This window comes from Podarcis erhardii (assembly GCF_964252035.2).
Source record: "Podarcis erhardii genome assembly, chromosome: 1".
In the NCBI taxonomy this organism is placed as follows: domain Eukaryota; kingdom Metazoa; phylum Chordata; class Lepidosauria; order Squamata; family Lacertidae; genus Podarcis; species Podarcis erhardii.
Genome location: NC_138497.1, coordinates 75,271,487 through 75,285,068, shown reverse-complemented (window position 1 = coordinate 75,285,068; position 13,582 = coordinate 75,271,487). Strand labels below are relative to the sequence as shown.

The 13,582-nt window shown below is 43.9% G+C and overlaps 1 protein-coding gene across 1 annotated transcript in view; it reads right to left on the bottom strand.

Annotated features, from left to right (window-relative positions):
* TRPM5 (transient receptor potential cation channel subfamily M member 5) overlaps positions 1 to 13,582 on the bottom strand; it is a 47,650-nt gene that overhangs the window by 12,037 nt on the left and 22,031 nt on the right. Inside the window, exons 11-16 of the mRNA XM_081840296.1 lie at positions 12,165 to 12,515; positions 10,256 to 10,387; positions 7,192 to 7,315; positions 2,374 to 2,519; positions 1,905 to 2,017; positions 321 to 416 (exon numbers count right to left, since the gene is read on the bottom strand). Of these exons, the coding sequence (XP_081696422.1) occupies positions 321 to 416; positions 1,905 to 2,017; positions 2,374 to 2,519; positions 7,192 to 7,315; positions 10,256 to 10,387; positions 12,165 to 12,515 (962 nt within the window). The remainder of the gene's footprint in view (positions 1 to 320; positions 417 to 1,904; positions 2,018 to 2,373; positions 2,520 to 7,191; positions 7,316 to 10,255; positions 10,388 to 12,164; positions 12,516 to 13,582) is intronic.

Here is a 13,582-nt window from a genome sequence, read left to right as displayed (position 1 = left end):
ATCTTAACATGGATGTCTCAAATGTACACACCTCAGCTTAACAGCGGCTTACATTTTCAAATCAGATGGAAGTTGGTGTGATAGGAAACACATCAAAGACGAGTATTCCTCGAGAAACTGCAGGATACATGTGGCTTGTGACTAATGTCTTGTGTACATGGCTTCAGACACCAGCAGCAGGAATCAAAGGTAAGACGTGCACAGCCTTAACTTGTGGTTTTGCCGACCCACCTCTGTGGACCTCAGTTTAATCGCCAAGAAGTGTTCTCTTTCGTTACTCTGTTTTGAAGCTTCCAAATAACATTACATTGCAATCTTACCTATCTACTTCCTTGGGGAAAAGCAATGTCCTCTCAGAATCCGGGCTGTCAAGGTCTTTACATGATTCTGACTCCTGGGCTGATTGTGTTTCCTCACTGCAAAGGAATTGATTTACTGAAAGATATTGGAAAGCAGTTTTTCATTCCTGAGGTGAGGGGAGACTTTCAGTGCTGAGCTAAGCTTAATACATCAAGCTAAGGTAGCATAAACCACTTGCAATTGTCCTTTGGTCATGGGGGGCAGGGGAGAGCAGGGTCATGCGCACCATACCTGCTCCTGATCTCCACATGTTCAACTGAAGATCACTACAGAGGCTATATTAGGATCTCTCTCTAGGTGTTCCTTTGGTTCCCCTCCACATGCACTCAAAGAAGGATTTCTGTGATCTTCTGGCTGTCACTTATCATAGAGATGATTCTCCTCCACCCCATAAGATGGAGTTTAAAGTGTTAAAAAGGGGCAGGGATTCTGCGGCTCTCCATATGTTGTTGGACTACAACTCCCATCATCCCTGCCCATTGGCCATGTCGCCTGGCACTAATCAGAGTCATGATCCATCAACATCTGGAGGGCTACAGTTTCCTCATCCCTGGGAGAAATGAATAAAATGCAATGTATTTCTTGTATTTCTCTAACATTTAGAAGTGACAGTTGACTATTTTGTATGAATTTCTGATTTGAATGCTGTAATATTTAGGAAGGTTGGCTTTCCAATAAGACACAAAATTATCCTACTGGAAAGCCTGTCCCCTTAGTTTCATTTGAATACTTCTGATATCGTTAATAGGTAACTAAACTGAATCTACTCAGAGGCAGAGACATAGGAGACCTTACTCAGAATCCAGTTAAAACTCCAGCCTAGTGTCATAAATGTTGTGTCTTTCCTTCATTCGTTTTGGTTTAAGTGAGTTTGTGGATCAGACTGAAATAGGTTCTAGAATCTAGATATTTACAAAAGAGAAGGAGATGAGGCCAGGAGCTGATGGACATTGATAGATGAGAATGTACAAGCAATTGAGATAATGTCTGGTCTGGCACCTAGTATGCTGTTAAGAGTGAAAAACAGACACTGATAGCCTAAGAATCTGCACAAAGTATCCATCATTCTTCCATTTGGGCAGAATAATCGTACTTCTGAGATATGGGATTTGAAAACAGTTGCCACCCTTTTTCTCCATGGTAGAGATTTAAAAAGTAGCATGACATGCAGATATTAAACTGGTGCAACTTCCTACATGATCACATCTGCATTCCAGGAAGAGATTTAAGGTGCTTCCAGTGTTTTCCAGTGTCTACACTATGCCAGTCTACTTCTGCTCCCAATTTAATCTGGGTTTACTCTTTCTGTGGAAAACCCAATACTTCTTTTTAAAACTGCTGCCAGTGACCAGCTTGTGATACCTGAATGACCTGTTTGCAGTATTCAGGCCCTGTCTGGGAGAACCCTCACTAGCTGAACTTCTGCCTGTCATTCTGCTTTCAGATTAAAGAAGGAAAATTTTCTGTCACCACTATTTGTTGTCAAATACAACCTGTTTCCCACTATCTCTTCTTCCCATGCAAAAGGTCCCTATGGTTCTTACCTGAACGATATCAAATTTGTATAGATCAGGAAAGGGCACCCAAATCCACAGATCAGCTTCAGGATTGGGGTGGATGTTGACATATCTCCCCACCAAATCTTTGTTAGAAAAGCCTGGAATTTAGGACAAAATGATGCAGTGTTGACACGGTACAATGGGTATACAAGTAAATACCACAACCCAGATATCGTTGGGACTAAAACTCCAATCAACCCCAGCCAGCAAGGCAAGTGGTCAGGGGTCCAACAACATCTGAAGAGCTACAGGTTCCCCACCCCTTACTGAACATAATACCAGAACAAAAACCGGAATTCCAATGACCCCCTTAAATTAGAAAATTTTCTTGGGCCACACTTAACTTCTGGTTTCATCAACTCAGAGGAGGATATTATTCTCACTCTCTTGTTCCCAACTTTGAATCATCATGGCTAACATCTTTCGAAGAGGACCACCCTTGGAGTTTACTCACCTGCACCCCATCGTGAGCAAAGAAAGACTTGGTATCTGCTTCTGTAGCCAAGTGGAGACAAGTCGTTTTGCTCCAGTACCGGTTCCTCCTCACCAACAAAGCAAAAGCTCGGTCTTCACTATTGTGGTAGCATTCGCTGAACAATTCTACCAAGGGTGGGAGGTGAGAATAGGTGTGCAGGTGCAAGAAAAGAGAATGATACATAGAGAAAGCTAGACATATTCATATGTATGTGTTTTAAGTACTAGAGATGTTTATACAGAAAAGAGTGAATCCTTATATGTGTTTGTCTTGTTTATACAACTTTCAGTTCTGCTTTAACTGCAGAGATGCATTTGGAACGTGATGGTGTTTGATACTTTGTGACCCCCACCCTCCACAGACCCTCCCCCTAAGATGGGCCGTTTCCATATTGGCAATTACTGGCAAAAATGAAACAGCATGATATCCAACCAGCATGGGTTACAGTTATTAGCCTATGTGAAGGAGGAATCCTCCTCCCCGCAGCACAGTCAGAGCAGAGGAATGCACACAGCTGAAGAATATAAAGGCAGCTGGCGGCATTTCCTGGAAGAGTCCCAGACTGAGAGAGTGAGAGAAAGCAGATAGAGGGGATAGCTTCAAGGACAAGGAAGAGTGGAGAGGCTGCAAAAGGAAGAGGCTGGGAGGAAGGAAATCAGGGGATGGAGGGTGGTGACAGAGGGGAAAGCGAGTGGGAAGCTATAACGCAGAAGGGGAGGAAGAGAAGTAGTAGGTGTTGGTCAAGAAAGTCTGGGGGGCCAAGTAGCCTCCAGTGGTTGCCTTCAGGGAGTTGAGATAGAATTCCATAATGCAGGGAACCTATACTAAAGGAATCCCTGGAGTGGAGGGGGAGAAAGAGAAAGAGTTTATGCTTTGCTTTTTGAAGTTTCCTAGCTTGTATTAACACAAAGGGAAGTGATGGATGGAAAACGAAGGGCCCTGCATGAGGGGCAAGGGGACAGAGGATCTCTGAGGGTGGGAGGCTGGGTGGAATGGGGTGGGGAGATGGAGATGATATTTTTATTTCATTGAACATGAATCCCGAATGCTAAACCCTAAAATGTTAAAGACTCTGCTCTTTCATACTGCATTCAATGCAATGACTAACATTGGGAGGTACAACAAAATCTTAAATCTGGCTAGTTGTTTGAAGTCTGAATTTTGTGTTAAAATGGAACACACAAGACGAAATGGTTAAATCGGCTATGATAAAGTGGGCACAGGACATTGGGTATAACATTATGTTCGAGGACTGGGAAAGGTTATGGACCACTGGGCTGAACTTCACTGCATGTAATGCTCTGAAGGAAAATGTAATGAAAATGATATATAGATGGTACATGACCCCAGTTAAACTTGCTAAAATATACCATTCGTCTGATAATAAATGTTGGAAATGTAAAGAAAATGAAGGAACATTCTTTCACCTCTGGTGGACATGCCCTAAGGTGAAGGCTTTCTGGGAAATGATATATAATGAGCTGAAAAAGGTATTTAAGTATACCTTCCCTAAGAAACCAGAGGCCTTCCTTCTGGGCATTGTCGGCCAGAAGGTGTTAAAGAAGGACCGAACATTTTTTATGTATGCAACAACGGCAGCAAGGATACTCATCGCAAAAAACTGGAAAACTCAAGATCTACCCACACTGGAAGAGTGGCAGATGCAGCTGATGGACTACATGCAATTAGCTGAGATGACTGGCAGAATCCGAGACCTGGGAGAAGAGAGGATTGAGGAAGACTGGAAGAAATTTAAGATGTATTTACAAAAACATAATTTGGTTGAATGTTAAGAAGGATGCTAGATTATAAAAAATTGGCCACCACTAAATTAGATTTTGAATTTGATGATAAGTGAGACTAAAGAAAACATAAATTTTATGGAGAATTGTTAGATTACACTTGATTGAGTGGATATAAGATCGTAAACAAGTTGATAATTTGCTTGGAAAAATCTTTTAACGATGTAAATGGGAGCGGGAGACGTGAGGGAGTCCAAAGAAGTGATGAAACTACGTTGTGATAGAAGTAAGATTGTTTATTATTGGTGCATTTGTATTTAAAAACTCTAATAAATATTTATATATATATATAAAATGAAGTCTGAATTTTGTCTGGATGCCTCCCCCCCAAAAAAATATTCACTTTTGCACACTTCTGTGTTTCTTGCTTTATTTTAAGAAGGAAGTTCTCAAAGTACCTACATTCCACTCTGAACAATAGCAGGAAATAATGCACATCTTGTGAGAGGGGTTTCATTTTTTGTGAGGGGCTGAAAGAATGCAGAGGAAACAGCAGTGACTAGGCCAGAGGTGGGAGAGAACAGATGGGCAGCTACCCTGACTCCTACTCAAAAAGCTGGAAAGGTCTAAAATGTCTGGCAATGTCTGTAGCACACACGTGGTGCATGCATGTAATTGGGGGGGGGGCATAACTCAGTATTAGAGCCCATGCCTGGCATGCAGATGATATCATACTCAACCCTTGGCATATCCCATTAAAAATATCACATAGGAGAAGATGGGAAAGACCCTGGAAAGCCATGGCAAGAAAGTAAATAGCTCTGGACTGTATCAGGGAAGGGAAACCTGTGGTCATGTAGGTGTTCATAGAATTATCAAATCATGGAATTGTAGAGTTGGAAGGGACCACAAGGGTCATCTAGCCCAATCCCCTGCAATGCAGGTATTTTTTTGCCCAACGTAGGGCTTGAACTCACAACTTTGAAATTAAGCCTCATGCTTACCGACTGAGCTATCCAGAAGGAACATGTTGTTGGACTACAACTCCCATCATTCCTGACCACTGGCCAAGCTGGCTGGGGCTGATGGGATCTGGAGCCCAAGAATAACATCTAGAGGGCCAGAGGACTAGATGCACAAATAGTTTGTTCTGGTATAAGGCAGTTTCCATCCCAAGTGGGACAACTGATATACCGTATTTTTTGTCCCATAGGACGCTCCGTCCCATAGGACGCACCTACTTTTTTTGGGGGGGGGGGAATAAAGGAAATTTTTTTTTCATTTATTTTCCCCACAAAACCAGGTCGGGGAACAGTGGGATGGCGGCACTGCGCCTCCCAACTGTCCCCCGAGCTTGTGGGCTGGCCGATGTCTGCCTGGCGCGAGGGGCGCTCTGCTTCAGGGCGCCTCGCCCGCCGGGCGGCAGGCTGCTATCCGCAGCGTGGGGAGCCCTGCGGAGAAGTCCTGCAGCGCTCCCCACGCTGCGGATGTCTGTCCGGCGTGCGGGTGCGCAAGGCTTGGTGACACCTGTGCGAAGCACGGGGCGTCCTCTGGAGGGCGCCCCGTGCTCCGCGCTGCAGGCTGCTGCCCACAAGCCTTGCGCGCCCGGGGGGGGGAGTTCCCCCGGGTGCGCAAGGCTTGCGGATAGCTTCCTGGAGCCTGGAGAGCGAGAGGTGTCGGTGCGCATGGACGCCTCTCGCTCTCCAGGCTTCAGCGAAAGCCTGCATTCGCCCCATAGGACGCACACACATTTCCCCTTCATTTTTGGAGGGGAAAAAGTGCGTCCTATAGGGCGAAAAATATGGTAGCTCATCATCTCCAGTCACCACCTGTCTAATCTCAGGCAGGGGCACTTGGAGGAGTACCACCTTGGATAATATTACAGTCCAGACAGGTTTAGCTGGAAGGAGGTGGTCCTTTAGGTACCCTGGCGCCAACCAGCACTTTGGATTATATCTGGAAATTTACAGATAGCAATTAATGTCATAGGCCAGGAGCCAGCTTTGCCTGCTGAACAGCAGCTTGAAGGGGGAGAAGGCAGAGTGATTCCACCTGCAACTGATCAGCCTTCAAGGACTCAGAGGAGAAGGCGATGATGAGAGCCAGCTGGCTTCAGCCTTCTTAAGCAGAACTTCCAGCAGCAGTCAGTTGCTGGTAACGCTTGTAGTCTTGGCCCTACCTTGCTGCTTCCTGCTTGTCTTGACCCTTAACCCCATGATCATTGGATTACCTGATCCCTGGACCATCTGACCACATGGATTGCTGTTCACCAGACCCTAGGACTTTGGACGCTGACTCTGCCTCCAGGCAAGTACACCTCTGAGACTCTTCTGGTTGGCTGGCCTCCCAATCCACTAAGCTCTGTCCATTGTTGCTCAGCAATGAGACTACAATAATTAAGCTCTTTTAGAAGTGGCAAGAGATGTTCCCAGTGGTGTCTGTCTGTCAGTAGGCAAAATGCTACATTTTGAACTAGCTGAAGTTTTTGAGAAGAGTCCCATGCACAGTCCATCGCAATAATCAATCCCAGGTGTTACTAGGGCTAGCAGTAATTTCACAACCCCTGTCCAGAAGGGGTTATCAACTAGCCCATGAAAGGCAAAAACTTGTGCCCTTAAATTAATGGTGAGTGGTTTGTTTGATTGGTAGAGCTATGATCCAGTCAATTCTCACCAAAGCATGCCACCTTTGTATCTTGCTCAGAGTTTTAATTACTTTGAGAGATGGCATCTGTCCTGCTCCATTACAGAGATACTTTGTAGTCTGCCCCCCCCCCCCCATTCAGCTACCCATTACAGGAAGGCAAAACTCAAATTGCCACTTGATGCTGTTAGGTCACCTCCAGACTGTCAGTACTTTGCAGAGGTTCAAGCAGTTTGGACAGTTAAAAGTGGGTGGAAACATTCTGGCCTCATCTGCACTAAACCTTTAAAGCTGCCACAATGAACGAGTCATTCCTTGCAAGCGTGGAACAAGGGTAATACGTGACTTGTAAAAATACATTTGGTCTGTTTGCCCAGACAAGTTTTAAACGGTTGACACTGTATACGCTTACCCACAGCAAGCTGCTCATATTTTGCCTCTTTCATTTTGCGGACTACTTCAGCTTCTTTCTCCAGGTGGGACATCTCTCGGAGGATTTTGCAAGCTGCCAGGGCTGCAGCTACACCTTCCTGACCCTGGGGTGGGGAAACCATGTAAAATCACATCTGAATCTTAAGGCACGATTAAAAACAATAGCATCTCCTTGAGATGCCACCTGCCCTGTTTATTTACATTTCCCAATGACTTGGTCTATACTGAGCAGTAAGCACTCTTATTATGGCTAGGGAAACCCGGAGTATAAATAATAAAATTATGATGATGAAGATATTACAACCACATTGTGAATACTTCTGGAAGGGCAATCCTTTTAATCTGTTGCAGCAAAAAAACCCCCAAAGCATCTTTAAGACCCAGACATTTGTTATCTCATAAACTCCCCCTGCCCCCAGTTAGATCCCACTGCATTAAATAATGAAAAAGGTGCTTGCTGAAAAGGCAAAAAGCTTTTCCAAGGTAGCATAATAAGCAGCTCAAAAATGTTTTCCTCTTGAAATGAACACTTTTAACAATTAGTGCTATTCTGGTCTAGCAGATTGGGCCTAAAATTCTGGCTAGCCTTGAAGTCCCAGGGAGGCTGTGGGCCAAGGCACATCCTTCCAAATGGGAACAAACAGGATAAGGGCTTTTTGCATTGTAAACAGTGTGATATGAATGAATATGAGAATGCAGAGGAGGTCAGTGGGAGAAGAGTTCATGAGAGACAATGAGAAACATGGCAGGTGAAGGAGGAATGTTGCAAGTAAGTCATGTGCTCACAAGTGAGGCTTAAAAAGCATTTTTTGAAGGGAGTGGCTTTGTTGTATTTGTTTCTGCCTTAAATTTGCTCATAGTGTAAATGTGCATTCTTCTGACCAATTCAGATTTTACATTAGAATTGCAAATGCACCCCCCCAACACACACACACACACACACACACACGCACGCACACTCACACACACTGATTGACAACTTTCAGGCATTTATAGAAGTGGTTTAAATCACTTAAAGATTATTTAAGTCTAACATGGGAAACACTCCAACAATTTAGTTGATTCAGCTACATTTTCCTTCTAAGTGATGTGAAAAGCAAATTTGTATTGGGGGCTTCTCACAATAAATGCTTTCCTGCCCAAAAGAAACTCGTGAAGGTGAATTCTTCAAAGCACTGTATTACTCCCACCTAGTGCTATGTGGGGTGTCGGTTTGGTTTTTTTTGCCATGCCTGAGGACCCTGCTTTAGGCAGTTATTTAGAATGCCTGGGGGGGAGTGGGGGTTGTTTTTGTTTTTAAAGAGACAGTTGCTGCCCAGAATGGACTCTCAAAGGTGGGCTCTCTGGATTCTTGGTGGGCTGGATTATTGCCCCATGCTTTCTAAGTACTATACAGGTTGTTTAGCTGTTGGTTAGAGTGTGGCTATCTCATTGCTGCCATCAATATCAATGTATTTAGGGTGCCATTTTGGAAAGGGGGTATGGAAAGGAATAGTTGGTTGGTTGTAAGTTGCTTTGGGTTTCCCTGGGCATGATAAAATGGCTAACAAATTTAATAAATAACAGTTCATTGGAGACCCACCCCCCGAAAAACAGGTTGTATTCATGGTGCTAAATAGTTTTTTGTATGAGTGGAATGACTTCTGCTCGCGCAACTGAACTTCCCCCTCTCTTCTTCCCCCTAATCTGCTCTGGCAGTTCCCCCAACCCTCCAGAACAGATCTAGAGACGGTGAGGGGGCAGTAAAGGAAAGTCCCATTGCACAAGCAGAAGTTTATCTGCCCACACTGAGTTGAATATCACCCTTGGACTTTAGGTTTCCCAGAATTGTAAATAGAGAATTGGCATCAGTGAACATTTTGACAATGTGATGAAACAGAGGGTTTCTGTTCCTTCTGCCTCAGTAAATTTAGGCTCTCTTTGCCTGTGGTTCACGTAATGCAGGCATGTCCAAGCTCTGTGGTGGGCAACCCCTTTCAGGAGTCAATAATCCGAAAGCTATAGCACACGCTGCATACAGGCTTCCCTTTTATGAGAGGAAACAATGTGTTTGTTCCTTTATGCCTTAGTTGTGGGGAAGCAGAAATGTCAGGTTTCCTGCTTGGTCCACCACAGGTTGACCCCTCCCTTTCCAGTCAGGTTTCTGATTCTTTCATCCAACCTGGTATCCAGGGATTGTGCCTGGTCCCAGATACAATGGCTTAATAACAAATTACACCTTTTACCCTGAGAAGGTCCAGGCATTAATTCCTAGCATCTCAATTTAAAAGGAGCTTGCTGAAAGGCCTTTGCCTGAGACCCTGGAAGGAATTAAGTTCGGTTTATTGTAAGGCAGCTCCATAGGATCAGACATCAGAAGCAAGGAAGGAGCCTCTCCAGGCAACAGTCTGCATCTGCTGTCTTGCAGTTTGTGGGCTATGGCATTAGGCAGGCAAGGTGCTTGCCAGGCCACACCTGGTACTGGTGGTCCTGCGGTTTGCATGAAGGCTGGGGTGGCACTATGGGGCATTTCCCCACTTCCCTCTCCAATGTTGATATATATTTTGTAATTGCTCCTGCTGGCTGTTGTTTGATTATTGCTTTTGGATGTTGCAGCCTGCTCACAAAAATGTACAGTGGTACCTCTGGTTACGTACTTAATTCATTCTGGAGGTCCGTACTTAACCTGAAACTGTTCTTAACCTGAAGCGCCACTTTAGCTAATGGGGCCTCCTGCTGCCACCATGCCGCCGGAGCACGATTTCTGTTCTCATCTTGAAGCAAAGTTCTTAACCTAAGGTAATATTTCTGGGTTAGCGAAGTCTGTAACCTGAAGCGTATGTAACCTGAAGCGAATGTAACCCGAGGTACCACTGTATCATAAAAGGCAGGAAATAAAGCAATAATGATAGCCTCCATAGTAAAGAGTCCATTTTGGATTGCTGAAGGGGAGGTATCTAAGTTCCCTCTGCCCACCAGTATCTTCTATTTGCCCCTCCAATAAAATACAGGTAAGTAGCTAAAATAAGCATTTGAAATCTGTAGCACTGCATTATGAAGCTTACCATCGCCCAGAAGTAGTACGCCATCTTGTGCCGGTTTTGAAGTACTGCCCATAAGAATAAATCTCTCCAAGGATTTTCGCTTTTCTGATTCATATCCAAAGGGCTCGGTACCCTTTTTGCACTTATCTTATCCTAAAGGAGCAAATAACTTGTTATAATGCTGTTTATCTGGAACTTCCCTAAGTGGATCTTTCTATTTTCAGGCAAGCGTTATGATCCCAGCCATATCAAAACAATTTTCCAAAGTAGGAGAGACCTCCTGCTCTTGAGCAAACCCTTCACAAGGATCTTCTCCATGCCACAGCAATTAGCTACAGAGGGCATCAAAGCATGCTTAGAAGGATGTACAGCACACTGAACGGCCGCCATCTATTAATTGTGATGTACCAGATCATAGTCTGAATAAGTGGAACGGCATCCCCTGTTCCATGCACTGTAATGTAGGAGAGGGGACATATCCTTTAAAATTAATTATGCTCTTCGAGTTAAGGAACATCTGAAAACATGTAGGCAACCTCTATCAATATGTTTCGTATCCTTTTAGAAAGATAATGCGTCTCTGAGTTTTCAGGCAAATTTTATGTTCCCCAATTGTCTGGATGAAACCACGGCATAGCACTTATATCTGTACCAGTTGCAAGCCCCCAAATGGCACCTCTGTCTGTGCTGAACGCAAAACCAGAGAGCTCCCAGCTCCCTTAAATAAGCCTCTTGGATTTTTTGTTTTTTGTTTTTGGCAGTACCCTGAGATAATTTATTCACTGTCACTACTGAATTAAAGGCGCACGGTGTCCTGGAAACAAATGAATAGGTATGAGAACACCCTGTCTGAAAGACATTGGGCAAAGAAGCTGCAATTAGGCATATGACCCAGCTTTCTGTTATATCAGATTTTTTTTTGGTTTTGGCAACAAGAGCACACTTTTCAGCAGACACTAATTAATGGTGGCTCATTAAAATTCAAGCAAGTCATCTCAAGGTCTAGCATGCAAAAGCTTGTACATAAATCAAGGCTCAACTGTTCAATCCCTTTACTGCTTCCTTTATGCTGAGAGAGAGAGAAAAGTAAGCATTTTGATGCTTACATTTCCCAGTGAAAGCACCACATCATTATCTGATTCCTGATTTTGGATTTTATATCCTCACTACCCCATGATGTATCTTTCAATACGGTCAAACAGGAGCATTCTGATTGCACTTTTGTCCTTTGGACAATACTCTAAGCCCTGGTCCAGAAGTCACAGTGTGATATTTTATCAATACATTGAAGAGGTAGTTTGCAGTTTGCTGCACCATTTTATTAAAAAATAGTTTCGGTATATGCCCTAACATAGGAAAGGAGAAATGCATAGAAATCAACAAACAATACATGTGTGTAATGTGGAATTTTCATATTTACTAATAGCATCACATAAAAATATCCAATAGTTATCCATTACAGCCAGGCAACCGCAATCTAGGCAAAAACAATAACATTGGAGTTGCTATCTGGTGGGGAATACTGCAAACTCTAGACCAGGGATCGGGAACCTGTGCCCTTCCAGGTGGACTTTAACTCCCATCAGCCCTGGACAGCATGGCCCGGGGTCAGGGATGATGTGAACCACCGTTTTTGAGAGCCATAGGTTGTCCTTCCCAGCCCTAGAAGGAAGAAAACTGTGAAAGTGGACAATGTCCAAGTTTCTGATGCCTCCCGCATTTTACAGGTGAAAGGCATATTGCCTTAAGGATTTCAATGACACATTCAGGCCATTTCAACAGTGATTTGACTTGTGAGCACAGCAGCTTATCATCTGTGACTTCTTGGACCTGAAAATAATGGAATTGGGTGGTATGCCAGTGGTTATATACTGGGTCCCAAAGGGCCATGCCTTGTGTTCAACACTCCCTATGTTTTTGAGAAACTTACGGCTTTCTTCTTGCTTCCAGATTTAGGGTCTTGGTAGAAACCTCTGCATGCATCGTGAAGGAAGTCCTTCAGCACCCTGGAAACCTCATGAAGAGTGAAGAGAGGGCAAGTGTCCATTGCTTCCTTGTGCTGTTGACCACTCATCCCTGCCAAGGTGAGTCTGCTTTCCTCATGTTTTTTAAGCAGAAGCGAATAGAGGAGGCACTTTGGCGAGATGGTACAGTAGAGTCTCTGAAGACGGCTGTAGGTCAGGAAGTCATACATGTTGGCCCCATTATCAATGAACAACTTGACAAATTCAGGCTTGTCATTCACCAGGGCATCCATCATCACTTCCTCTAGGTCACATGACTGAGTGTACAAGAAATGCAAAAGGAAAAAGAAATTCCATTGCAGTAGTTATTAGCATTAGGAATTGTGACATTCTTGCCACATGCAAACCGGAGCAAGGAGGTCCATTGGACCAGACAGACAAAAACAAGGTAAGGAGAACTTTACATCCTGGCACATTTCAATCTGCCACAGCAAGCATACAAACCCTGTTAAATAGCTTCTGGACTGGACCAGTTTACCATACAACAATTTTGCACCAAAGGAGCAATATGCAGATAATGTACTGTACTACCTTATGCCTGGCGTGCTCTGGTCCATGGGGTCATGAAGAGACAGACACAACTAAATGACTAAACAACAGAACCTTATGACTGTTCATTCATCAGGTTAAGTAGCTGCCTTGCATTGCACCCTGAGAGAGCCATTACATGGCTAAGAATAGAAACAATCAATATGCTTAGGATGTGAGCTTTTTGTCCTTCTTCTCAATTAGGTACTGGTCTAGACATTGCATGCACTGTGGGGACTGGTCTGCATCCCTTTGGCAAATTCCCCTGGCAGTGTTCTCTGGTAGAACCAATGGTATGAGCAGTAGCTCTCATTCATTGAGCCCACACCCTGATCTACGTCTCAGGTATTAAGTAGTAAGACCAGGGCCGGATTTAGGTTTGATGAGGCCCTAAGCTACTGAAGGTAATTTGTCAACAACAAATTGTCACTGTTTTTTGTGTTGAATATATGCTATATGGTAATTTATTAGGTCCATACACAACACAAATCACTGTTGCTGTATGTAGGTTTTATTCTATTTTATTTTATATTTTGGAAATGTACATCCAGGTTTTTTCCTTTACAATTTTTGGGGCCCCCAAGAGAGTGGGGCCCTAAGCTATAGCTTGTTTAGCTTATACATAAATCTGGCACTGGGTGGGACACTCACTATGTGCTTTGCTCAATGAGACTTGTCTGATGGCTACACAAAGATCCTCTTCAGCACCAAGCAAGGACCATTCTATTCTCCTGGACATTTTAAAACTATGTTTCTTTGCCCTTGAAACAAATGATTTCTGCTTGGTTTCAATCCT